The 26,073-nt window shown below is 39.0% G+C and overlaps 1 protein-coding gene across 1 annotated transcript; it reads right to left on the reverse strand.

The window, feature by feature from the left end:
- Positions 1-19,686: 19,686 nt before the first annotated feature.
- Positions 19,687-21,373, reverse strand: LOC122399668. Its single transcript, XM_043400510.1, has 3 exons — positions 20,491-21,373; positions 20,098-20,400; positions 19,687-20,000 (listed from the first exon to the last, which is right to left on the reverse strand). Exons 1-3 carry the CDS (start codon positions 21,371-21,373, stop codon positions 19,687-19,689), a joined length of 1,500 nt encoding a protein of 499 aa, XP_043256445.1.
- Between the last annotated feature and the right edge of the window lie 4,700 nt (positions 21,374-26,073).

A 26,073-nucleotide genomic window follows, 5' to 3' on the forward strand; every position in this document is an offset into this window, starting at 1 on the left:
TAGGAATATGCTCTGTAACAGAAACTTGTTTAGTAGATTAGTAAGAGAACAAACAAAAATTTGACACCTGCAAGAAGCATATGCCTAACACTGAATCTGTAAAACTACAAATACTACAACTACAGGCAAGTGCAGTGAGAAAGTAAAAATAGTACATAATATACGAGGTTACTTTGACTCTAAAATGTATTCGTCGCGAAATATCTTCTTGCACGCCAATCTAATGATATATTTTAATAAGTAAAGAAAGACTTTGGGTATCTTCGATATCGAAGGTACCCAAAGTCGTCAATTCAATTATGAAAGTGAATTTAATTATTGAAGAATGTAAAGAACAATCGGGAGCTACTAATTTGATACTCATTCTAAAATGAATATAATTATAAGTATTATAAAACATATTAAAATCATGACTCTACTTTCGATTGATATTACGATATTTGTCATATTAAAAATTGCGGCGTGCAAAAACATCGCACGCTTAAATAAAATGCGACGCGACGCGCATTTATAGCGTGCAGTGAGTGTGGGTATCAAATTGATCCCCCCCGGTTTTGATTATCAGAAAAGCAAGTCACACCCCTGAAGCTGGTCACTCTACTTCTCTACGTACACCGCCGGGTCCTAGAGGACACACGATCACAACAGGACCTGACTTAGTATTAAAGAAAGGACCTGAATCAAGAACCCTCGCTGGAGGTTATGCTCTTTTCCGTATAAATAGGAGAATATACGCTCGGTGAGGCCCCACTTAAGCTAAACCAAGCTGCACCAGGGTTGAAACAGTTAGAGTGATCAGACCTACTACACAGGTGATCACATGTTTCATTCTATCAAACAGAGGTGATCGAGCAAAACTCTCTGGTCTTTTCAGTCGAGACATAATCTCGGAAAGCGAGAACCAAAGAACAAGCGAACGAAAGAAAGTTATATGTATATGTACTCATTATATATTCATTTTAAAATGAGTGTCAAATTAAAAATAATTGAATCTACTATGACATTTGTCATCTTAAAAATCGCGGTGTGCAAGAAAATTATAATTTTAAGCAAAAGGTACTAACTACACTTGCCAAAGAAAGTACGTATGTATACAACCAATCGAAGCTTAACCCCTTGCCTTACGATTTAATTTCCAACCGTTCGTGCCAAAAGTGACACCAAGATTTGGCCCGGTAGACTTATCACGTCTCTGAGACGTCTTATTCATGTTTGGTCCGGTAGACTTACCATGTCTCTGAGACGTCATTGTAAGCTAAGAGATTAAAAAAGTAAGAAATTTAATAAACACTTAAAAATGATCTATCACCTAGCTAAAGGGAATTGAACAGAGTATACTAGCAAAATGTTACAAGAATTTAAGCTGAAACGTAAAAATAAAAATTTTATATTAATCAGTGTCATCGAAACAAATATGGTATATGCATCGACACAATGTTATACATATCAAAACGAACATTCGTAATTGTAATGAAAGAAGCTTGGATTGAGACACCAAGTTGAATCAACACCAAACAATTGAACGAAATGGACGAATCAAACAAAGTACCTCCGTAGAATATTACGAGAATTCGAGCAAAAATTGAAAATAAAAATTCATGAAATTGTATAGAAACAAATATAGTATATGATTGAAAACAATATTACATTATTATATCCTGCAATATTATACATATCAAAGCAATCACATAAATTCGAAAAACAATGTAAAAGTAGAAACAGGGAAAAGGAACATTCATAATAACCAAATAAAATCAGATAGATAAATAAACTTGAATTCACATCAAACAAACAAATAAAAATAATAAAATATAAATAAGTGGAGTAGACTTAATACTTGTTGTCAGTACATAGGGTAGTTACCACTGGGCCAGCTGTAAAGTAAGAAAATATTTATATTATAGCAACATCAGTTAGACAAGCAAGGCAAAATCAGTTCATTGAAGCAAAATTGGCATCAAACGATAGAATAGAAGAGGTGAGAGAATTTTTAAACAGTTCTTACCGCAGGCCATCACCGTCCGGCACTGGTCAGTAGTGATCAGTAGTAGTCAATACTGGTCAGCCATGGTCAGCTGTGGTAAGCGCTGGCCAGTAGTGGTCAGCAGCGGCCAGCAGAGGTCAGCAGCGGTCCCCGATTCTCTTCTGGCTATTTGTACACTCCCGAATTCACGACGAGACTGAAGAATTCTTCGCAGTGGCCCTGCTTATATGTCTAAGATGATGAAAGGGTAGGGAGACCAGTCAGAGCCAAAGTTAAAGTTAACAGTTAAGACTGTCTTGTCTACAAAAAAACTATTTCGATTGGTCCCAACTCTTGACCATTTCTGGATCTTCATTGGACCGCTGACTTTGATGTCAACCTCACTGTTGACCACCAGTGACCATAAGATAGTAATTGTTGATCATCGACCCATTAAAATCATTACGAAGATTAAAGCCTTCTTACGAGGATTCCCTTACAATTTGATGCATGATCTTTTTAACATTTTGTTCCACTTTGGAAGAGTATATCTCGTTAATTTTTGTCTTTTTGTACGTCAGTTCGAACAGTTGCCATACGTGAGCGAAAAATTCGGAGGTGATTTTAGCGTCCTCTTCTCATGGATGGCGATCAGTGAAGAAACTATTCACTGAATTAGTATTGATAGGCAAACAGCTGTAGTTTTGCATAAATCTATGTGAGTTGATTATGGAAGGGATTAAAATTCATTTCTGAATCTGTTGGTAACGTTGCGAGTGACACGAAAATGTTAATGGCCCGGGACCCCAGAGAAACGGGCCGAAAAAATACATTAGGTGAAAGGTCTACTCGTATACCTCGTCTGTGCTTATACCTTACGTAGCTCGGACAATGCTGGGGCAGTCGAGACTTGGAATCGTATGCCGATTATCGCGTGGTCGTATTTCAGCTGTTACAAGAGCAAGAAGGAAAGGCTCACACTCGCGTTCTTTATCGATTTCCTGAAGTTGTGCCAAGTGTAGAGCTCACGTACACGTGGCTCGTGTGTTAGTATATGCCTGTTATCTCCACCACTTCGTTAGACGCTAAGGAAGTTCGTCGTTACTAATGTCGACGTCAATGCACTCAATTATGCCTTATGTTAGATCTGGCCACACTAGAGCGTTGAGCCCCAAGAACGTCGCTTCTACATATGTATAAAGAAAATATTGTAATTTGATAGCTTATTCCAAAAGGTATCCGATCTCGTGCGGAATAACCCATACATACAGTTACTCACAAAATTGAGCGTACACCTATGTAGTTAATAAAAACTGGTGGGAAAATGAACATAAACGGACATATTTAAAAGTAAAAACGTAATATTTATTTTGTTCATATATTTTGAAGGACAATTAGTGGAAAAAGTCTTAAATAAAATTAATTGTTCATTTCTATTTAGCAAAAGCAACAAAACTGTTCTTGTTTTACTGTCACAAAATTGAGCATACAGCAGATCAAATTAAACAAAAATAACTAACAGATTTTATTTTAATATTTTGTTGCAAATCATTTTGCATCTATAACTGCTCTCAAACGTTTTGGCATAGACTCGACTAACTTTTCTGTAGTCGAACACGGAATACTATTCCATATTTCTACAATTTTGCGTTTAGCATCTGTTTTATTACTAAAACTACAATTATTTAATTTTAATTTTAATTCTCGCCACAAATTCTCAATGGGATTAATATCCGGCGATTGTGGTGGAGTGTGTAATAATTTTGGCACGTTATATAGCAGCCACTCTTTAATAATATACGATGTATGTTTAGGATCATTGTCCTGTTGGAAATAATATATGACTGGCTTGTTTAATTTTAGAGCTGACGATTTCAAATTTTTTTTCCAAAATATCGAGATATTTTAGTTTGTCCATAGTTGTTTCAATAAAGTCGCTATTACCGACTCCACTTGCTGCCATACATCCCCACAGCATTATTGAACCTCCGCCGTGTTTTACAGTAGGAACCGTATTCTTTTGATCGAACTCTGAATTCGGAAAACTTCGTCGGAAAATATTACGTTCTTCCAAAAATTTATATCACAACTTACATATTTTTTTGCAAATTCCAAACGCTTGATTCTATTCACCTTAGAAATATAAGGCTTCTTCCTTGCTACCCTACCGTGATAGCCTTTATCACGTAGCACTCTACGAACAGTTTCTGTCGATATCGATTTTCTAATCCTCGATGAAACATCTGTTGTTAATTTTGGTACACTACTTTTTGGATTAATTTTAATTTGTCGTATTATATACCGTTCGTCAGTTCCAGTCAGAATTTTTTTCCTTCCGCGTCCTAGCTGATTATGCAGTGTACCATTGTATTTGTAATTGTTAATAATTTTTTGTACAGTAGAGTGGGCTCTACCTATTATTTTTCCAATTTGCCTTAGAGATTTATCTTGACAATACAATTTAACAACTAATTTTCGCACAGAAATATCAGTTTCTGATCTTTGTGAAGCCATAGTGCAAATTTTCGCTAATAAACAATGACAAATGAAAATCAAACGTATCATAGCAACGGAACTATGTTACTAGATACAATCGAATGAATTGTAAACCATGAAAAGTTTTACAAAAGTTAGTTTTCTAGTTACTAATAAACTGTACTCTCAATTTTGTGACGATAAAATAAGCATACTTTTGCAGTTTTTGTTAAACATAGATGAACAATCAATATTGTTTAAAAATTTCTTCACGCATTATCTGCTGAAATGTACAAGTAAAATGTATAATGCGTTTTTACTTATAAATATGTCTGTTTATGTTCATTTTCCCACAACTTTTTATTAAGTACATAAATGTACGCTCAATTTTGTGAGCAACTGTACATTGTAGCTATTGTTCATTATTAAAATGGACTTTTACTTTACGTTCGAATTGCTAGGGAAAACCATTTTTGATCAACTGTTACGAGCGCGAGCGCGAGATCCTGGATTCGGTCGAGGGCAGTACTCGACCTGTGGTTTTGGATATGATTAAGAAAGAGAAAGGAGTTCCGGACGAACCAGGGACTCTATACCCTGGAAGCCGTAGGTTGAGATTACGTGGACGAACCAAGGGCTCTATACCCTGGGAACCACGGGGTTAGATTTATAAGGAAAATGTATGGTTTCACGGACGAACCAGGGGCTCTATACCCTGGGAGCCGCTAGTAGGAGTGGACGAACCAGGGGCTTTATACCCTGGGAGCCACGTAGGTTTTGTGGATGTTTTAAGATCTTGCTCTGTCGTAATGGTACACCTCGAGCGGTAAAGGTGTATCGGGTTCGTGATATACCGCTAGTTTTACTGTTAATAGGGTTCAGGGTTGAATTAAATGAATAATACAAGTGAGGAATACTACTTGAATATATTCTGATCGATGCTCAAGTACAGTGATCAATTAACAGAACTGGTACTATTGCTAGGTTGCCTTGACGGCGAAAGATCTATGTCGGCGTTTACGCGGCGCGTTCGCGGGAGCTACTTCTCGAATAATCTAATGAACACTCACGATTAAAACCACTAAGGTAGATAGTTGCTCGATTTTGCCTTGAGTGACAAAGTAACGACGTCTGGAGAGTTTTAAGAAAACTGAGCTCCTCGATTGAGAAAACGCGGCCCTTATATGTATACTTGAAATTGCTCTGTACAGTGGCGGGGCATTATCATATAAGGTAATGAAAATTGGGCCGGGTGCTCACATACGGCATGAGTCAACCCCGTTCAAAGGGTTGTACGCTAGATGCTCGGGCCAACGCCCAAGCTACCAAACGTTTCGGTCCCATATACATATAAGTGATATGTAACACAACACACGAATCAAGAAAAAACAAAATGGCTATACGTAAATGACACTTCATAGAATACATTTTCCGAAATATAAATTATTTCTTTTATCGGTTAATATAATTACTTAATAGCTTTGAAATTCAGTTCATAACTTAATTACTGTAACCTTTGTCACTCGTTCAAGTGCGTTGAACCAAAATCCCTAAAGATTCTTCCGTAACAGCTTCTCGGATGCTTTCTTTGCATACGTTGCGTGATTAATTGCAGAGCGTCATGTTCTTTCGTTTAAACGGAAAATTATTCCATGCGTAATATACTTAACGCGCAGCCGTAATCCCCTCGTTGATTACGACAGAGAAGTTCTACCTTTACCGTGGCCAAGTAATTGGTCCCCGGGAAGTTCTACCTTTACATCAATTGCCGTAGCCTTCACTCTTCGTTCTCTTGATTAGAGAACTAAGTCCCAAACCGCTAACGTAACTAATTCATTAATGTATCCAAGTTCCTCGGCTCTTACCTTCTCTTTGGCCCTAGAACGCTAACGTCGTCGTTTAATTTACTTTGTCAGCTCCCTGCGTGCTTCCTGCTGCTTTCTCCTTGCGTCCTCTTATCTTTACGCGTTCATTTACATATCTTGATCTTTTAGGCGGGCAACTGTCTATCGCCTTTTTCACTTCGAGAATTCTTTTCTTAAACTAGTTGATTAAGTGATCGTGTAGGGTGCGTCTTTCATTAAAAAAAAAAAACAGACTGAGAATTGAAACTGAGAATATGTAACGTCGAATGTATTTGTACATTAAAAAGATAAATTGCTACGAAGAAATAAATACTGGCATTTACTAACATTACTCTAACGAATTATTTCATTTAATAATTCGTTTAGTAGTAAAGCATTGTATCACCGCATGAAGAATACAGAGTTGACAGTGTGGAACGTTCAGTTTTTTAATATAGTGCGTTTTCGAACTGGAATCTAAATCAGAAAATAAAAGAAATTTTAATTGTTTATATAGATTATCTAATTTAATTTTCTGAGTAATAGAAAATTAAATAAATTTCATGAATATCATTATCTGTAGCGAATCTTCAACAGAACCCGAGATTATACTATTTTTCGTGCTCTCGCCATTTGAATTTAAAAATAACTATTACTTTTCGTTAACTAAAATGTTTAAAATGTTATGCTTATAAAATACAAGAATAATTTATAATTAATAAAATAACTGGAAGTAATTTATTATGACTAGACTGCGGATGTTTATGCATTTATGGGAAATTTTAATCCACAAAAAACTACAGAATGCATTTAATATGCAAAAATATAAGAAATACTTAAAGTAAGATACGAATTATTATATTTAGGGGTTGAGACAGCCCTCTACGAAGCTTCCGTTTCATTAATTCTATTAATAAAAATGTGAATTTGCATAAAGATCCGCAGTCTAATTATGACATTAAAATTGTTATCTCATATTTAAAGAATATTTGGAATTTTTGTAGAGTATGATAAAAGTTCATTGAGCTTAATACGATTTTATTTTTTTAATATTTCTTTAATATGATCTTCATTTTTTCCGGATTATATTTCTGTAAGCAAAACGACTGTAGCGAAGAAGAAAGGCTGACGGAAGATCGTCTGTCGTGTACGTCGCAACAACGTTGGAAATTGTTGGCTCACGACGAAGTATAAAATGCTGGTTGGTTAATAATTTATTTATTGTGAAGCGCGATTGAGTCCACGGCGAGGACCTTTACAACAGTCTGCTCGGAATTTTGGAGTAATCTCGTTCGGATTTTTGAGTCTATTTCTCCGTATTTTAGAGTGAATATCACATTTGTGTAGCTCGCAGTCTACCTTATATATCTAATTTTAGTGGGTGGAGACGCCGGAATCGGAATGGAAAATTGGGAGTGGTTTATCAGGCATTGGCTAGTTGGGAAAAATGTAGGCTGGAACTTGGGAAAAGAAGTGGAGGTGTGCATAAGGCTGTTTTAGAAAGGAAAGTCGGTTAAGAGGACACCAGGGCGAATGAAAACGTATTGGAAATATGGGTGGTCGAGCAGCGCCTCCAACCACCTAGTCGACGTCTGGCCTTAAGAATAATACTTGCCCAGACAATAAAAAATGCCTAACAAAGAGGCGAGCAAGTGGTTGGCCTACCCTAACACTTGGGCCTACCCTAAGTGGTATATTGCGTCGCGACGGGACGCTCGAGGGTCTGCGACGCAACATCATCTATGTCAAAGAACGATTAATGTAACGTAAGTACAACAATAATTGTAATCACTAAATAATGTTCGGAAATAGTTCTTGATAATTTTACCAACTGCTTCTTCAAGTGTACGAAATATTACACACAAATATAATATACATTAATAATACAGAAATTCAACGAGTATTGTTTTCAAAAATACAAATTTTAACGAAGGAATTAGGACTAAGTTACTGTATATTTTAATAGTGATTATCCTTTTAAAACTCACAACAGTTTAGAAATAGATTTTTAATAATAAGTCTTCGTACTTGTTTTGTATAAACTGTTGTAGATTTTATTTTATTGTAAGTAAATCTATTTATGGACACTATTGTACAAAGAGTATGTATACAACTCGGCTGACGAGACGAAAGTGGACGAGGAACGGTACAGAGCCGGAAATCGGAATCGAGTATGAACGCAAAATGTCACGTGACACATTATATAGAGTTTGTACATATTACTAAGAGATGTCACGATTAGTATGATTTACAACATAGACATTAAATATTTCAGTAGCCTTTAATAAACTCAATATTGTTACGAGCCAGGGTCGTGCAGCGCGCGTGGCCTGCGAGTGCGAAAGAGAGTATGGAATATGGTATCAATTTGTTAGTTAGGTGCACGGACGAACCCGATGCGAGATCGGGGAGCCTCTTGGATAGTTGTTAACGAGGACGAACCTGATGCGTAATCAGGGAGCCTCTAGGATGGAGTCACTAACGGACGAACCTGGTGCAAAACCAGGAAGCCGTAGGAGGGTGAAACGTCGTGAACGAACCCGATGCGAAATCGGGGAGTCACTAGGATTCTTGATAACGACGCAGACGAACCCGATGCGAAATCGGGGAGCTGCTAGGAGGTTGGAACAAACGCAGACGAACTCGATGCGTAATCGAGGAGCTGCTGGGAGGTTGGATAAATCACAGACGAACCTGATGCGTAATCAGGGAGCTGTAGGATGCGGACGTAACCCAATGCGTAATCGGGGAGCCGCTGTGATGGTATTAGATTGAGTGGACGGACTCGATGCGTAATCGAGGAGCCACTGGGTTGTAAGAATTTGTATTTGGATTCAGGATATGTTAATTGACCTCGTAACTTTCAATTATTAAATATAATATAACCCGAGCGGTAAGGTTATATTATTGTGGGAACGTTTAACTAATTATAATCGCTTTATATAATGATGAGTTAAAGAAGCTAGGTAACTCTGATTTAATAATAAAACTAGATATATTCTTAAATCAACAAGTAAAATACAAGTGTTTCGTGTATGTTATGTCGCGTTCAAAGAATGATTATATTTACCTAAAATGATCTTGCGCGGTGTTGACGCACTGGCGATGCGGGGATAAGTCGGTTGAAAATAAAGGCCGTAATAGAATTTATACCGGTTCACGGATTCTATATGGTTTAAAATTGATACGAAAGGATACTGTAGCCCGATCTCACGAGATGCATCTGACTATCAAAACTGTGGACAGCGTAACGAGACGTGATATTAACTCTAAACGTAACTGTACGATTCTGATCCTCCGAGTAAGAAAACCAAGGGGTTTGTTCGGTAAACGAAAGCACGCTCATTCCGCTGGCCAACTCGAGTTGTTGCCGGTCCTTTATGTTGCCAGATGCGGGATCGGTACTACGTTGCAAACGTCTTCGAGTCTCTCGCATCTGGCAAATGTCAATGTAAAAGAATAGCATTTTGGAAAACGAAAGAAACGCGACACTCGAGTTGACCAGCGAAGGGCTATATTGTTCCGCGGGTGGTACGGTCGTCGAGGCCAAATGTAGGCACCGACGACAACGGCCATCGCCGACACGCGGAACAATATAGCCATAAAAACAGACGTAGACCAGACGCAACCTCTTGTTGCGTGGATAATCCGGAGTTCCGTTTCTTCCTCGATAAATTAACGCGGCCTTCGACCTGGGGAGGAAACCTCGGCCACCCTCGCCAGCGTGGCCTGGGACTTTCCTCCACCACCGAGGTGAAGGAGGAGTTTGCTGCCAAAATGGGGCAGGAAAATGGGTCCTCCTCTCCCAAGTCGATGGCCAATCAATCGACTCACGATTCCACAGAGGAATTTGCAAAACACCCCCAAGTGTACCTCTTGGAGGGGATCTAAGCTGAGGAGGAAACGGACTCCGGACACAATTTCATTCTAGTTTCAGTCGTCAACCGACAAACCAGTTTCAATTCTCGTTTCAGTCGTTAACCGACAAACAAGTTTCATTTCTTTAGAGTTTCAGTCGTTAACCGACTAAGTCTAACAAGTCTAACTAACAAGTCTGTAACAGTAAAGCAGTTTTACTTGAGTTGAACGCATTTTGTTTAAGTAAGCGCGGGGGAAACAGTTCCTCCCACAGTTCAACGCGCTTGAAAACATATCATACAGTCCACTTTGTTATTGTTAAAAATAAACCATTTTAAAACTCTCCAACACGACGACATCGCATTCACTCCAATCCGACCATCAACAATTCGAGCGCGAACAGGGTTTATATACCCAAAAATCTGTGGGGGAGGATTCAAATGCACGTTAGACATTACCATATTTGGTAATCTCCGAACTTCGTTAGTCACCGAGCATATTAATCTCGTGGGAACTGACTCTAAATTCCAAAGGGTGGATAAGTAGCAGAGCGTTTTCCTAATGCACGCAAGTGGTATGGAAAAATTGGGGAACGAAACGTTCGGCATACGTAACAATATTTTAACGTTTTCGACTCTTTGTTTTAACTTTTCTTCAGAAATAAGTAAAATTATAAAATTAGAATAGAATTCGAAGAACCTGATTGAACATTATGTTGCTTCTTTACATACGCATACCTCAATAAATTATGTAACCTTGTGGTCGTCAGTTACTTAAAACATAAATTTGATATTCATTGGCCTTAAAGTTAGTATTATTGTAATAAATTTTTCGAGTGCACAAATTCTACTCACTTTCTAGTTACAACAGACCTTCTTTCTTGATAATTTACAATATGAAGTAAAGGTTCAATACGTAATTGTTATCGAAGTAATACGAATGAAGTTAATATTCTATATTAGCATATCAAATTTTTTCACTTTTAATAGTCAACGCTTCTAACAATTTTAAGGTTAGAGAAAAAGAGGAGGAGAGTTCATTTTTTGAAAAATTAGAATCGAATGGCGTCAATGCCCCATGTACAAAAATCTCGTGCCAAAATTCATGAACATTTTATAAATAACGCGTGATATATAAAATAAACAGAATTTTTGAACCAGTAATTTGCATTTGCAGGGCTAGGGCATTTCAAAACATTGAGGATTCACCTGTTATATTCAATATCAACTTGGAAAGCAAAATGAACAAACTGAACTACGTTCGTATTCCTGTATCTCAATCTGCGTAGCTTGCTTGAAGCGTTCATTTGAAAGTAAAATTGACTTGTAAAGAATGTTTTTTAGGTATCCGATTGTTCTGAATTTTGGATATGTTTTAAAGGGCCGAAAAGTAAGGTATACGTATTTTTTTATATCGGCCCATTTTCATATTTAGGGGGTGAAACAACCCCCTAAAGTTTCAGCTTCATTGGGCATCTCAAAAACTATCATAGATAGAAGAAAACTTCTTAAGGAAAAGTTTCATGGTTTTTTATGTACATATAAATGCTGGTCATAAATTTTGTAAAAAATAATTTGTTTATAACATTATTTTAAAAGCAATCACAATTTGCATAATAACAAAGAAAACACAATTTTGTTAGGGGCCTTTTGGCGTATACCCTGAGTGGGATCGTCGTTTCCAAGGATCAAAATTTCAGTTTGAGTACCACCCCCATAGGGGCCTTATTTGGCGTATTCCCTGGGTGCTCTCGGCTGAATTCGATTGGCTCGAACGTCGGTCACTCATCACCAGTGTGTACGGACACTCGGTGTAGAGCGACGTTCAAAGGGCACCGTGGTGTAAGCACCTTAACCTTCAGACGCTTCTAGCGCAGTTAAGGGCTTGCATCACACCGGTCCCGTACGGACCAGGAAACGACGCTGAATCACGGAGTGGACAATTTTTGGAGCCTTACAACCTCCAACTGTTGTCACCTCCAGCAAAAATTCAAGCCAGCAGCAGTGGGAAGATCGAGATTCAAATCTTGTCTTCCCCATCTGCTATTAAAAGTTTCCAGAACTGCAGTCGAACGTTTCTCGATCACACGAGAAACGTTTAAGTATACAGTCCACTAACACAGTTGCGTATCGCTGTGAAGGAATCCCGCTCCTGTTTATCATAAACAGAGACAGGAGCGTGTGGATTGACGCGAGTCAGACAACGCGACGAGCGTTGTCACATATTTTCAACCAAATTTCGGTCTCTTTTGTTGCAGACGACCGAGACGAGAGCCGTAGTGGCCTGAGGCGAGGCCCGGTTTCTTTTGGTGGTGGTTTTTAATATAAATTTCTTTATTTTTTGTTTTATTTAATTTTGTTTTTTATTAAATTTCAAATTTTAAATAAACGGCCTAGTCGCTTGACTAGGCGAAAGAAATTTATAAGTGTACTGATTCACTTTCCCCCACATTCCCACTCCCTCGTAATTCGGACTCAAAGTTAAAGGGTGAGAGCGACAACTCGCACCTATTTTAACAGAAATAGTTTCTTTGTAGACAAGACAGTCTTAACTATTAACTGTTCCTTCTATCTCTCTAGTTTAGTAATCTAGCTTGTAAGAATGTAAAAGGGAGATCGATGGAACTTTGATTCCATCTATCTCCCTTCGGGTCTCTACTCGCAGCAACCTCCTCGAGGTGAGACCTGGTAATCGGTGTCACCCACTGTAGGCTCCCACTATGTTCGTGGAGCCGTTTTATTTAGTAAATAGAAAGTTCAATACTATTTACAAATACTTGAATTTATTTACAAGTATATAGATATGTGTTAACAGTTTAATGTTCAGTGTTCTTGTTTCGATTCTTACGGAGTTCTTAATATGTTCTAATCTGGAGAGTCCCATGCCCCACGAATATACATATACGGATTCCAAAATACAGTGAGTGTAAAAAGTATTCGTACACTAGTCAATTTGAACAAAAACTTTGCAGAACTTTGTTTATTACAAAAGTATGTTAACAAAAACATGCATACATATTCTTCGAAATCTCTGGAACAAATGTCATTAACAACAAATTATTTATTTATATTTATTATGAAAATATTAACAAATTTCCAGAAATTGACCTAAAATATACGCGTAATAAGTATTGAAGATCGATAGCAGTGCACTGACCAGGCCCTATTGTCAGCGCAGCAGGTAAATCGAATTTTAATTATTTCTCTATTAACCCTTTGCATTCGAGGAATGTTTCGGCACGCAAACATTCAGTATGCTTTTTCAGTACAGTTTTTAATAACAAACGGTTACAAATGGTTCTTACCGTATTTATTTTAATTTTTATGATAATAATTCTTATTTTAATTTTAAAACACTCTGGCGAGAAGCGTCACTCGGATCCGAAAGATTAATTTCCTAAAAATTCCGAGATTTTATTCCTTTTTCCTTGGAAACAGCGAATACAAATAATTAATAAATTCGATTTAGTAATTTACGTACTAATTACGTAGTAATCAACGAATTAGGTAACAGTTGCAGTGGTAGTATTTTTAATTATTTGTATTCGTTCCTCGACACCCTGTATAAAAGAGTAAAAAAGCAACGCGAATCAAGGTTTTCCCTTGTCCTGGGTCTAAATTGTTATACCTTCAAGCTGTCAGACGTTGCGACGCAACATACCGCCCCCTCTTAAACAATTACGTTCAAATTAATGCTAAATGGGATTGACGCTATGGCTAATTCGATTACAATGTCTTAGACTAATTTAACTATGGTGGTACAGCTACTTATCTAACTATAATGCTATAGGCCTTATAACTATTGCCTAATATGTACAGTACATCTATGTCCTGGTATACTAGATTACTATTATTTACATTTGGGATAAGCTAGGTATAAGATATTCAGTGATAGGAAGTGGCGAAAGTTTTTTGACACATCGTTTGTATGTGCCACGGGATGTTTTCACAGTCGCTGTTCTTACAATGCCGTCGTCTCCAGGGTGCAAGGCGACAATTCACCCTAATGGCCAAATTGGCAGAGGCAGATTGTCTTCTCGCAATATAACTAATTCACCTTCTTTAATGTTTGTTGGTTTGTTAGTGTGCCACTTTTTTCGTACTGTCTGTTCCTGGAGGTATTCCTTGACCCATCGGGTCCAGAAGTGTTGTTGAAGTTGCTGCACGTGCTGCCACATCAATAATCGTCCAGACGGGATTGTACTTAACGTATGATCTGGCATGCTTGTTAGCACATCGCCAATGAGGAAGTGTGAAGGTGTTAGGGCTCGCAAGTCATTTGGATCAGTGGATAGAGGTGTGATTAGTCTAGAATTAAGGATTGCTTCGATTTGATCGTATCGCCGATTATGCGAACTACAGGGTGTCCCAGCTAAAGTGTGACAGTCGCGATACTGCAATAACTATTGATGATACGGAAAAATTGTTTATATGAAAATTGCAGGATAAAATAGGATCTTTATTCTGGCGTAAACGGAAATTTTATTTATGTTATTAATTTCAAAGATACGATGATGAAGTTTTGTTTTTTAAATGGAGCTATATATTTTTTTTTGGATCATGCGATAGTGTTTTTTAAGACGAATTCATTAACCTGCAATTTATTTACCCGATTTTCATTAGTTTTCAAGATATAACGCTTGGAAATTTACTGATTTTCGGCGAAGACGTCTCGGCTTGAGTGGCAAGTCATAAAAGCGGCCCTATTGTTGCGCTGTTTGACTCCGCCTGTTGAAACCGATAGCAAGGGTCTACGCTCGGAACGGCAGGCCCGAAGAGTCAGAAACATGAAAAGTATTGTCCATCACGATTTAAGTTTATCGCATCGAGGATGGTGATGTCGCTAATAATTTGGATGATTGGAACATTCATTTAAATGTTTTAGCTGAAGGTAGGTATAAAGACATAACTTAATTTTAATTTATGAAAATATTTTATTATACAAAAAATTCATTCCACATGTCTCCCGCTATTTGAAATACATATTTCTATGCGTTTCATAAATTCTTTCTCCACGTTTATTAATACATCCCTTGGAATACTTTCACATGCAGTTTTAATTCTTTCTTTTAAATCTGCGGTGCTTCGTACTGGTGTTTTGTAAATTTGTTGTTTAATATAACCCCACAGAAAAAAATCACATGATGACAGGTCTGCTGATCTCGGTGGCCAAGAAATTGGTCCACCACGGCCGATCCATCTTTGTGGAAAGTGTTCATTTAACCATGCCCGCACAGATGATGCGTAATGTGGGGGAGCTCCATCCTGTTGGAACCATATATTTTTTCTCTCAGCAAGTGGTATGTCGTCCAAAACGCTGGAAATATAACTTTCTAAGAACGCCAGATACGTATTGGCTGTCACGGACCCTTCAAAATAATATGGCCCGTAAATTTTTCGATTAAATAAACCGCACCACACCATAATCGAGCTTCGATATTGGTGATTTACTTCCTTTTTCCAAAGAGGATTTTTTGTTGCCCACATTTGGGCATTCTGATGGCACATTTGCCCGTTGGTTGAAAATATACACTCATCGGTTAGTAATAAATATCTCAGGAAATTACTGCCCTCCGCCAGATTTCCCGCAACCCATCTCGCAAATTCCAATCGAGGTTCGAAATCCCTGTCGAATAATTTGTGTATTTTGATTGGCTTGTACGGCCTCATATTATGTTTTTTGAGGATTCTATGAACTGCGGATTTTGATACCCCGCAGCTCACTGATAATGCCCGAAGTGATGCTGTCGGGGTTTGATTAATGACTGCTAATACATGCACCTCATGTGAAAGGCTTTCACCAGAAATAGTGTTTCGCCTGGTCACCTCTCGCTCATGTAGCAAACCAATTATTTCAAAGCGGTCACATATTCTTTTTATCTGAAAATTGAGTGATTTTATGTAAGCACGAGTGCGAAAAATAACTTTAAAGAAAAACTGTATAACACTGAATATATAATTCTTTCATTATTATGTTTATACATCATGCAAGAACAAATAAAAGTATCATATCGTCTTTTTATTAGATTCATTACCGTGCTTTATCAATACAATAAACAAGGAAAGGATTAAAGATTCAATATCTAATAGTGTTTTAGTAAGTGAAAATGGAAGCTTTACCATCATTGGATGTGGTTTTGGTAGATTCGGATGCCGTCGATGAAAAATTTCACTCACTTCCCGGTATGACAAGACGTGCCCAACACCTCTCAATCGCACAAGCTCTATTTTCTCCTCAACACCAAACGACATTTTGAATGAATGAACGAAAGTGAATATAAGACTACTGCACAGTTCAAAGATCTGACGAGTTCTGATTCAAATACTGTTTTCCACTTTTTGAAGGAATCTATCAGAAGATATGATTGGTTTCTTTCGAAACAAAGAAACTTCTTCTATTGGTTGGAAATGTCTAAAGAAGTAGTAAACTAAAGGGAATGAAAAATTCGCAAGGATAAGGAATATAAAATTGATTCATAAGAGAACTCATAAAACGTATTAAACAGTGTATTTCAATATATTGCAGCGGAACAGTAAACTCATAAAACCAGCGGATGTAGAATCACACCCTTCATAAACAGTCAAGGCTTTTGCTTACAACCTAGTGCCCCCAAGGCGGCTATTTAATTAGTAAAATCACTTAAAATCTGCATGGCCCTCCAAATCCAGTCTCTGTATGACTTTACTACCTGCAAAAGTAAAAACCAGCAAACTCATAAAAGACCAGCGGGTCTAATTAGGTATTTTCGGGAAAGTTGGAATTTTTATTAGCGGTAAAATGTAATAGATGTATTATTTATGTTTGGCAAGGTCCAAGTTTTTCCATCATACAACAAGAGTTATAAACCACCGCTACAAAGCACTGCAGACTTAAAGCTGTGTGTGAAAATATTCCAACGGACATTCTAATAAACGTGGAAAAGAAACTTGTAAAACAAATTGAAACATGTATTTCGAATAGCAGGAGACACGTAGAATAAATTTGTTGTATAATAAAATTCAGCTAAAACATTTAAATAAATGTTCCAATCATCCAAATTATTAGCGACATCACCATCCTCGATGCGATAAACTTAAATCGTGATGGACAATACTTTTCATGTTTCTGACTCTTCGGGCCTGCCGTTCCGAGCGTAGACCCTTGTTATCGGTTTCAACAGGCGGAGTCAAACAGCGCAACAATAGGGCCGCTTTTATGACTTGCCACTCAAGCCGAGACGTCTTCGCCGAAAATCAGTAAATTTCCAAGCGTTATATCTTGAAAACTAATGAAAATCGGGTAAATAAATTGCAGGTTAATGAATTCGTCTTGAAAAACACTATCGCATGATCCAAAAAAAAATATATAGTTCCATTTAAAAAACGAAACTTCATCATCGTATCTTTGAAATTAATAACATAAATAAAATTTCCGTTTACGCCAGAATAAAGATCCTATTTTATCCTGCAATTTTCATATAAACAATTTTTCCGTATCATCAATAGTTATTGCAGTATCGCGACTGTCACACTTTAGCTGGGACACCCTGTATGTGATATTTGGTGGATTTTACTGCTGCTTCCCACAATCCACCAAAATGTGGAGAACGTGGAGGTATCAAATGCCAATTTATGCCGTCATTACCTAATGCTTCAGATATCGCGTCATTGTAGGATTGTGTTTCTATCATAGCGTATAATTCTTTAACTTCTCGCTTTGCGCCTATGAACGCTGTTGCGTTGTCCGAATAGAGATCGGAGCATTTACCCCTTCTCGAGAAAAATCGATGTAAAGTCGCTAAAAATGCTTCGGTGGTTAAATCATTGACGATTTCAATATGGATGGCCTTGGTTGAGAGACAAACGAATATGGCTAAATATACCTTTATTTTATTTTTATTTCTGTTAACCTTTTCTTTAATGAAGAATGGACCACAGTAATCGATCCCTGTATGTAAAAACGGTCTTGCCTGAATAAGACGACCCTTCGGTAAATTGCCCATTATATAGGTTGGTATCGCGGGTTTGGCTTTGTGACAGGTAATGCATTTGTGTATTATCTGTTTTACTAAGGGTTTTCCGCTCGGTATCCAGTATTTTTGTCGCAGGGAGTTCAAGGTAGCCGACGTACCTGCGTGGAAATTTCTCAAATGCTCATCACATACGATCGCTCTAGTTACCGAATGATTCTTCGGTACGAGGATCTGGTGTTTGGAATTATATGGTAGCGTTGCATGGGATAACCTACCACCTACTCGTAATATCCCGTCTTTGTCGATAAACGGGTTTAATGGTGTCAAAGAATTCATGATTGGGGTTTTCGATAACAGTGAATTAATTTCCTTTGCGAATTTTTCCCGTTGAACGGTTTTTATGATTCGCATTTCGGCTATTTGAAGTTCGCATGCAGACAACGGACCCTTTAGGGTTTCTCTACGAGAGGTATTGGTTACAAATCTAAGGTAATACGCGAAAACTCGTTTCAAGCGTTGAAAGGACGAGAATTTTGCGAGTACGTCCCAATGAGTGATTCGAACTATGCAGGTAATAAGAGGGCGCGTTTCAGGTAGCTCGATTGGTTCTAACAATAAGATCAAGTTTGGCCACGAGACTTCGGAATACGTTAACCAGATAGGACCGTAATGCCACAGATTATTTTGTTGTATGTCCCTTGGGTTAACGCCTCGAGAAATTAGGTCTGCAGGATTGCTTTCGGATGGAACGTGACGCCAGTGGTAATTGTTGGTAATAGCTTGTACCTCAGCTACTCGATGCATAACAAAGGTTTTTAATTTATGCGGTGGTGTTCTAAGCCAATGTAGTGTAATTGTAGAGTCGGACCAGAACGTGGCCTTTTCAAACGTTAATTTGGGTAGTGTTATCAAGATTGACTTGTACAGTTTTGCAAGCAAGTGAGCTGCGCACAATTCAAGGCGTGGTAAACTAATGGTTTTTAGCGGCGCGACACGGGATTTCGAACAGAGTAATCTAGTGATTATTGTGCCGTCTTCTCTACTCGAACAGATATATATGCATGCACCATATGCCCCTTGACTGGCATCGCAAAAACCGTGTATTTGCGCGGAACTATAGTGCTTTATGGTTACTTGTCGTTCAAACTGGACGTTGCGTAGTACTTGAAATTCCTTGCAGTATTCTATCCAACGAGTATGTATATCTACTGGTAGTGTTTCGTCCCAATCTACCCTTAATTGCCAAAGACTCTGCATAAGTAATTTAGCTTGTATAACTACAGGCCCTAACAACCCTAGCGGATCGAATAATGATGCGATTTTTGATAAGATGGTGCGTTTCATTATCCGTTGCGTCGGTGTCATGTCTGTAACCGTATATGTTATAATGTCTTGTCTCGCGTTCCATTAGATGCCTAGCGTTTTTACCGTTTCGTCTAAGTCTAGTCGTATATGTGTGTTTTCTGTTTTGTCTAATCGGTACAATAGCCTCTCGTCATTCGAGGCCCATTGTCTAAGTTGCAGTCCTCCCCTGCGGCAAATTGTAATAATTTGATCACGAATTCTTTCGGCTTCGTCGAACGTTTGGGTACCTGTCAGCAGGTCATCGACATAAAAATCTTCCCGCAATACGGCTGTGGCTCTAGGCAGTTAGACTCGCCCTTCGCTAACTGTTGCAACGACTGAATGGCTAAAAATGGGGCCGCGGAAGTACCATACGTAACCGTGTTTAACTCGTACGTGTCTATTGGTGCTTGCGGATTGTCGCGCCATAATATCCTTTGATACTTGCGGTCCTGTGGGTGCACAACTATCTGTCGGTACATTTTTTCGATGTCCGCGGTGAGGACATATGAGTGACATCGAAATCTAAGTAGAATGGAATACAAGTCATCTCGTATCGTTGGCCCTGTCATTAACGTTTGATTAAGCGATATTCCATTCGAAGTTTTGGCCGATGCATCGAACACAACGCGAAGCTTTGTGGTAACACTTGATTGTTTTACGACCGCGTGATGAGTCTAATTTGGACATGTGACCTAGAAGGTGATATTCTTTCATAAATTCGGTGTATTTTACTCTATTTTCAGGATTTTTCGCGAGGCTAGGTTCTAAGGAATAAAACCGTCTAAGAGCTATGGAATGGGAGTCGTCTAGTGACGTTGGATTTTCTTTGAATGGTAATCGGACTGTATATTGTCCTGAACTTGGATCGCGCGTAGTATGTTGTTGATAGTGTTGTTCACACGCTGATTCTTCGCCTGACAACAACTTTTTATGCGGACCTTCTTCTATTTCCCAAAACCGGTCTAATTGCGATTGCAATGGGTGTAAGGAAATGTTACAAATAGATGCCTTGCTATTACGTTAGGAATTTAATTTTCCTGCAACTATCCAACCAAGTTTGGTCTTTTGTAGTGTTAATTGGTTGTTTGCTATGGCTATTTGTCCTACGCACAATAATTTGTAAAATATTTCGACGCCTAGTAAACCATCTATTTCGGAGGGTCTGCAGAAGGCTGGGTCGGTTAACGGAAGGTTAGCAGGTAGCTGCAATTGTTGTTTTGGGATTGCTTGGGACGGTAGAATTTCTGTAATTTGCGGCAAGATTAAAAATGCTAATTCGGTGCTAAATGTATTAATGCGTGATTTGATACGCGATTTCACCATGTGGTGTATTTGTGAAATTGTTTGGTTAATAGCAACTACTGGAATTTCCATATGGTCTCGTTTTAGTCCTAGTTTTGTTGCAAAGCTTTCGGTTAAAAAGTTAGACTGCGACCCAGAATCTAGCAAGACTCGACACGGTCGAGGTTTATTGTTTTTATCTAAGACTTCTACAATCGCGGTGGATAGAATCACTTCGAATGGTGTGGTTGTTGTAAGCGACACTACATTGGCTCGATCTGTTTGCTGATTTGTATTCGTTTCTCTGCGTAGCAGTGTATGTTGTTTTGCCTTACACTGCTTACAGGTACCAACGATGCATTGTTTGGCCGTGTGATTAGGCCGTAAACAATTGCCGCACAATCCTGACTGTTTTACGACTTCGTATCTTTGTTCTACTGCTACCTTAGTTAGTTTGGGGCATTGATACGTATAGTGTGGTTCCTTACGTATATGGCACGCTAGTTTAGACGTTGGGCAAGCAAATGTGGATCGATTGGTCTCTATCGCGCGTTTATTTGGTTGTGGTCTATCCGATCTGTCGAAAGTCCGGTCAAACTGTGAATTCTCTAGTACCTTGTGACGTACCCGCAAAAATTCTAATAATTCATCCATAGTGGGGAAAGGGTTCCCTTGAATTCTTTCCTTCCAACGTAAGCGCGTTTGAACATCTAATTTCGATACGACTGCGTAAATTGGAAATGCTTCTAAAAATTGATGGTTCGTCGCCTGAACAGCGCGATAGAGTTTGCTAGCACAATCCAATATCTCTCCTACAGACGTTGCACTGACCCTTGTGCAGGTCGGTAATTCAAAAAGTGCCTTTACCCGATTGTAAATGATTGCGGTTGGATCGTTATATGACCTTTCGAGCAGGTCCCATGCAACTACATAATTGGCTGCGGTAGTCTATAATGACTCTATTTTTTCGGCTGCTTTGCCTGTGAGGCAGGATCGTAAATAGATTTCGGTAAGTCCATTGTCGGCAATTTTACGTGTACCTCTGAGGGGACAGCCCATGAGGGTCTCAAAGCTATTTCGACCGGGTTTGCTACTATATTAGGGCGTGAGGTTACCAATGGGTTGTCTTACTCTCTCTGCGGTTGGTTCACTTGATCTGACATCGCGATAATGTTTTGAACCTTTCTAGCGACTGTTGGATTATTTAGTGCACAGGGATCAATGCCACAAATAATTGTCTATATTTCGAATACAATATCGACACACTTGGCTAATAATACTCGACTAATGGCGGTCTTTACACACGTGTAGTTAGAGACAGAGTAGGCCTCGCCCAAGCATGCCTCGTCGCAATACAAAACAAAAAAAACATACGTACATTCCGACGTGAGATGTGGCGATTTCGGTGCTAATTCATCGATAAACTAGTTTTCTATATAATATCCAACAGCGACTTTATGATGTTTCTCGTCGAACGCGGCACGTTCCGCGAGTCGAGTTTCGAACATATCGTCTGACGCGATTGTTTCCAGTTCATCTTGAACGAGATTAAAGGCTTCATAATCACCTTCTAGTTTTTCGAGACGATTTTTTAAATGATTTACATCTCCTAGCGTGATATCACTAAATGATTCTAATGACCGTGCAAACGTGGTCACTTTGGTTTTAAACGCAGCGCGTTTTCTAATCAATTCGCGTTCGCGTTTGCTATTGTCTTCGGACGCCATTGTTTTTCGGTTTGAATTTACAAGGAGAAAATAATTGAGATGGATAGATAACGGAAATTGACGATTAATACCAAGTGTGCAGACTTACGTTGCGCTGATACTGTTCTTTCCGTGGTCGAGTGTTGCTCGTTCGGAAATTGTTGAGTTTGCACGTGTGTGCCGACTAATACAAACTCGAAGGACCACCTTCGTTTGAAGGAAATTAATGGTTGTGTATTTGGTGTTTATTGAATTCAATAAGTAATACAGTAACGTTTCTAACTATGATTCTGTTGCTAATCTAACTAAACTCTTCCAATGTTCTTCTTATATACTAAAATTGCCGATGAGGCGTAAAGGACCTGACCAATCGGTCGACGTCCCTGGTCGGGGGTTGGATTTCCAAAAACCGCCTAGTCTAGGTTGCCGCCCACCAGTCGGGGTACAAACTAGACCTCCCTGGAAATGGAAAATTCCTAACACCCGACCGGGGACCGTGCCCAGGTACTAAGGTCGTTACTCGACCGCGCGACTAGTTGTAAGGTTTATGACACGTCAATCGCTATTGAGGACGACGGAGCAGGGCCCTTCCTAATTGCTTCAATTTTGTAATGATTCTTTAGGGCCCTGACTCCTCGTTTAGCTGTAACTATTAACAAGCGAATTGAAATTAGCTATCCTCAAAAATAGCGGTATTCACAAGCGACCGTATCGTAAACCTCGCCAAGTTCCTAACAGATACTCTTAGCTGCGGATGGATGCTGTACAGCCAAGACTCATGCTGATGTTGAGACTACGCCTTCCCTGATGTTCCAAGGATGATTAGGATGGCTTCCTCGTGGTTGAGTCTGTTCCACTAGGACGATGTGCGCTCCTGGCAGGTTGTCCTCGTCTTGGCTACTGGCTCCTCGAAGTGGCGTACGACAATAGCACTAGTTGCTGCTGTCGTTCTAAGTTGCGTAAAGGTACGCAGGATCGTGGGCGTCGTCTTTAATGTTGGCTAATCACCGACTGCTGGTTGGATGATATTAATGGATCAAGCACTCGAAGCACAGGATCCGGCTCGAAGGACCAAAAATGTTGAACGTCGTAGATGTTCGTTCGGTCAGTGTATCACTGTTACACTGAATCGTGATACACTGTTCGGTTACACACTGTAACCGAATCACGTTGAAACTATAAGCTACAGCTAGTCGGTAATTTGTGAGGAGCGTTTTTTCGTAGGTTTCGGTGTTCGATGGTTGGAACGAACTAAACAGGATGACTCTTTTTTCTTAACATTACAGGTCGGAGGAGTTCTGATTGGTGTTGGAGATTTTGAGTGATGGTAAGATGTGGACGGATACAGTTTTGTAATTGAATGTTGGAGAAGTCGTGGGATGGTTATTTTGGAGAAGAAAGTAGGAGGAAAGTGGAAGACGATCGGGACGAAGGGGTGGTCTTGGTAAAGGAAAGTCGAGGTCGTTGCAAAGGATGACGGTGCCTAGGCTGTAAACTATTTTCGAAATTTGGAAAGGTTTCCGGCGACCAAATGTCGCTATTGTTCCATAGTGGCCTTGTATCGGCACGTACCGGCTACAGGGTTTTCCCTTGTCCTGGGTCTAAATTGGTATGCCATCAAGCTGTGAGACGTTGCGACGCAACACGTATCGTGTCAAGGCGCAGCACTACCCTGAAAAGGAAACGCGAATTTCGCAACTCTATGTATATCATAACCGCGAGTTGCCCTTACGGCTGGTATGTATGGTGCAATCATATACAAAGTACATGCATACGTGAGCCAGCCAGAAAAATAAACTAACTACAACTACAGACGAGTTAAGTGACAAAGTAGTAACAGGAATGACTTTCCATTCTCATCCGAAGATAAAGATGCAGAGCCATTTGTTGCAGCCCACTCTTGAAACAGTTTGTCAGGGCCTGCCTCTTCGGCGGTCCTGCCGATGCCCGAAACTTACTTAAGACTGGGCTCGAGATATTGTGCAATACGTAGTCTTCCAACAATATACGAATTGTTGGTCGAGCATATGTGGTGAATCTCGAGCGGGACGAACGTTTCGAAAGGGACCTAATCACGACCGCGAGCGCGAGAGAGCGACTTTAAGGGTTGCGCGATTCAAGGAGTCGAAAATAAAGCCGAAACAAACAGCATACACCATTTGAATCAGCAAGATTTCTACCCTCGAAATCGTAACTACAGGAACAGAACTGCAACGCGAAAACGCGCCTACCCAAGTAACTAATGTGGCAGCCCTGCCCTGATCCTACCTACTTAAATTTAGCACACATACCAGAAAGGAAGTTACCTACCTACCTAACCCTATATATAAAAAATTGCAAAACTCAATCAAGCAAACAAACACTCCACGGTTCTCATTCTCAATGTCCGGGCGCGACCTAAACTAGAGAGGACTCCCCGGGGTTCTTCCGACACCCGGACATAACTGACTTCATTCACACTCTAATTGTGGGCGTACAAGTTTCTGGGGTGGACTGACAAGGGCTAGTGATCTTTGTATACTTATATTATATGTGTAGGAGACGAGTGTTTTCCGTCGTTTCGTATCGATCGTGAAGAACGGCTGAGTGATCTGAATGTGTCGACTCTAATTGAACGATTGAATGTATGAGTGCGTTGGCCATAGAGATGGAATGTTTGGAAATGTTAAGAACATTCGGGAAAGGATTGAATTGCGTGAATGTGTCGACCCTGAACGATTGCATGATTGGATGTATGAATGTATGAATGTATTAAGTATGGTAACGGAACGTTGTTGCGAAACGACGGGAATGTTCTGGAAACTTCTCCGGATATGGAATCGGCGGATGTTTGGGACGGGAAAGGGTTAAAAAGGACGCGTCGAGAAGGCAAGGGGGTCTTTTGCCGGTCGATTCGACGACGAAACGATTGTACGTGACGGTCATTACGATTATAACGGTTTTGTGATTACGATTGTAACGATTTAGTGAATATTATTTGTTTGGTGTTTGTTCTGGTGTTAATAAAGTTCCTTGTTCCATGTTTTGTTAATTCGCGAGTTCTGACTAAGTGATTAAATTACAATTTTAATCCTACATATGTATACATAAATATTTGTATAGAACGTTTCAATATATGGAATATAGTCTTTAATAAAATCTATTGCATAAATGTATCATTGAAGATTGAAAAATATTAAGATTCAAATCCATTAAGATCAAAAGTATTCAAATAAATGATAAATTGAAATTTGATATTATTATTGATAAAAATCTAATGTTATAAAATTCTGTATGTAAATTACAATTATAACAACATCTGAAACGACGCACTTCCACAACCTAACTACAACATACACATGTGGACAGTACGTCGCGCACGCTTCACTAACCAATGTCAGTCGTCAATATGTTGTTGAATTGTTATTAATAGAGTCATCGTGCCCCGTTGCCTTCGTTCATGCAAATAGCACCTGGGCATGTGCATGAACTTAGGCAACGAACACGGAAAAATTAGTCTGAAAATCCTGACTAGAAAAACTGGTTAATAGCTAAATGGTATTTCGTATTTAATTTTTAGTTAAAATGACTCGACTTGTTATATGTAATATATCAATAACAAAATACGTTAATATTGAAAAATACTAATAATTTACTTTAAAAATTGAA

The sequence above is a fragment of the Colletes gigas genome, unplaced genomic scaffold, assembly GCF_013123115.1.
Source record: "Colletes gigas isolate AHSC1104 unplaced genomic scaffold, ASM1312311v1 Colletes_gigas_Sc00014, whole genome shotgun sequence".
NCBI classification, from domain to species: Eukaryota; Metazoa; Arthropoda; class Insecta; order Hymenoptera; family Colletidae; genus Colletes; species Colletes gigas.

Bases quoted from the DNA above. Each gene is read 5' to 3' on its own strand.
- LOC122399668 (XM_043400510.1), bottom strand. From the start codon at position 21,373: ATGGATGAATTATTAGAATTTTTGCGGGTACGTCACAAGGTACTAGAG. The intron at 20,401-20,490 runs GTTGGATAGTTG...AATCGCAATTAG, and splicing joins ACTACAAAAGACCAAACTTG to ACCGGTTTTGGGAAATAGAA. The intron at 20,001-20,097 runs GTAAAACAATCA...CGTTAATGACAG, and splicing joins ATTAGACTCATCACGCGGTC to GGCCAACGATACGAGATGAC.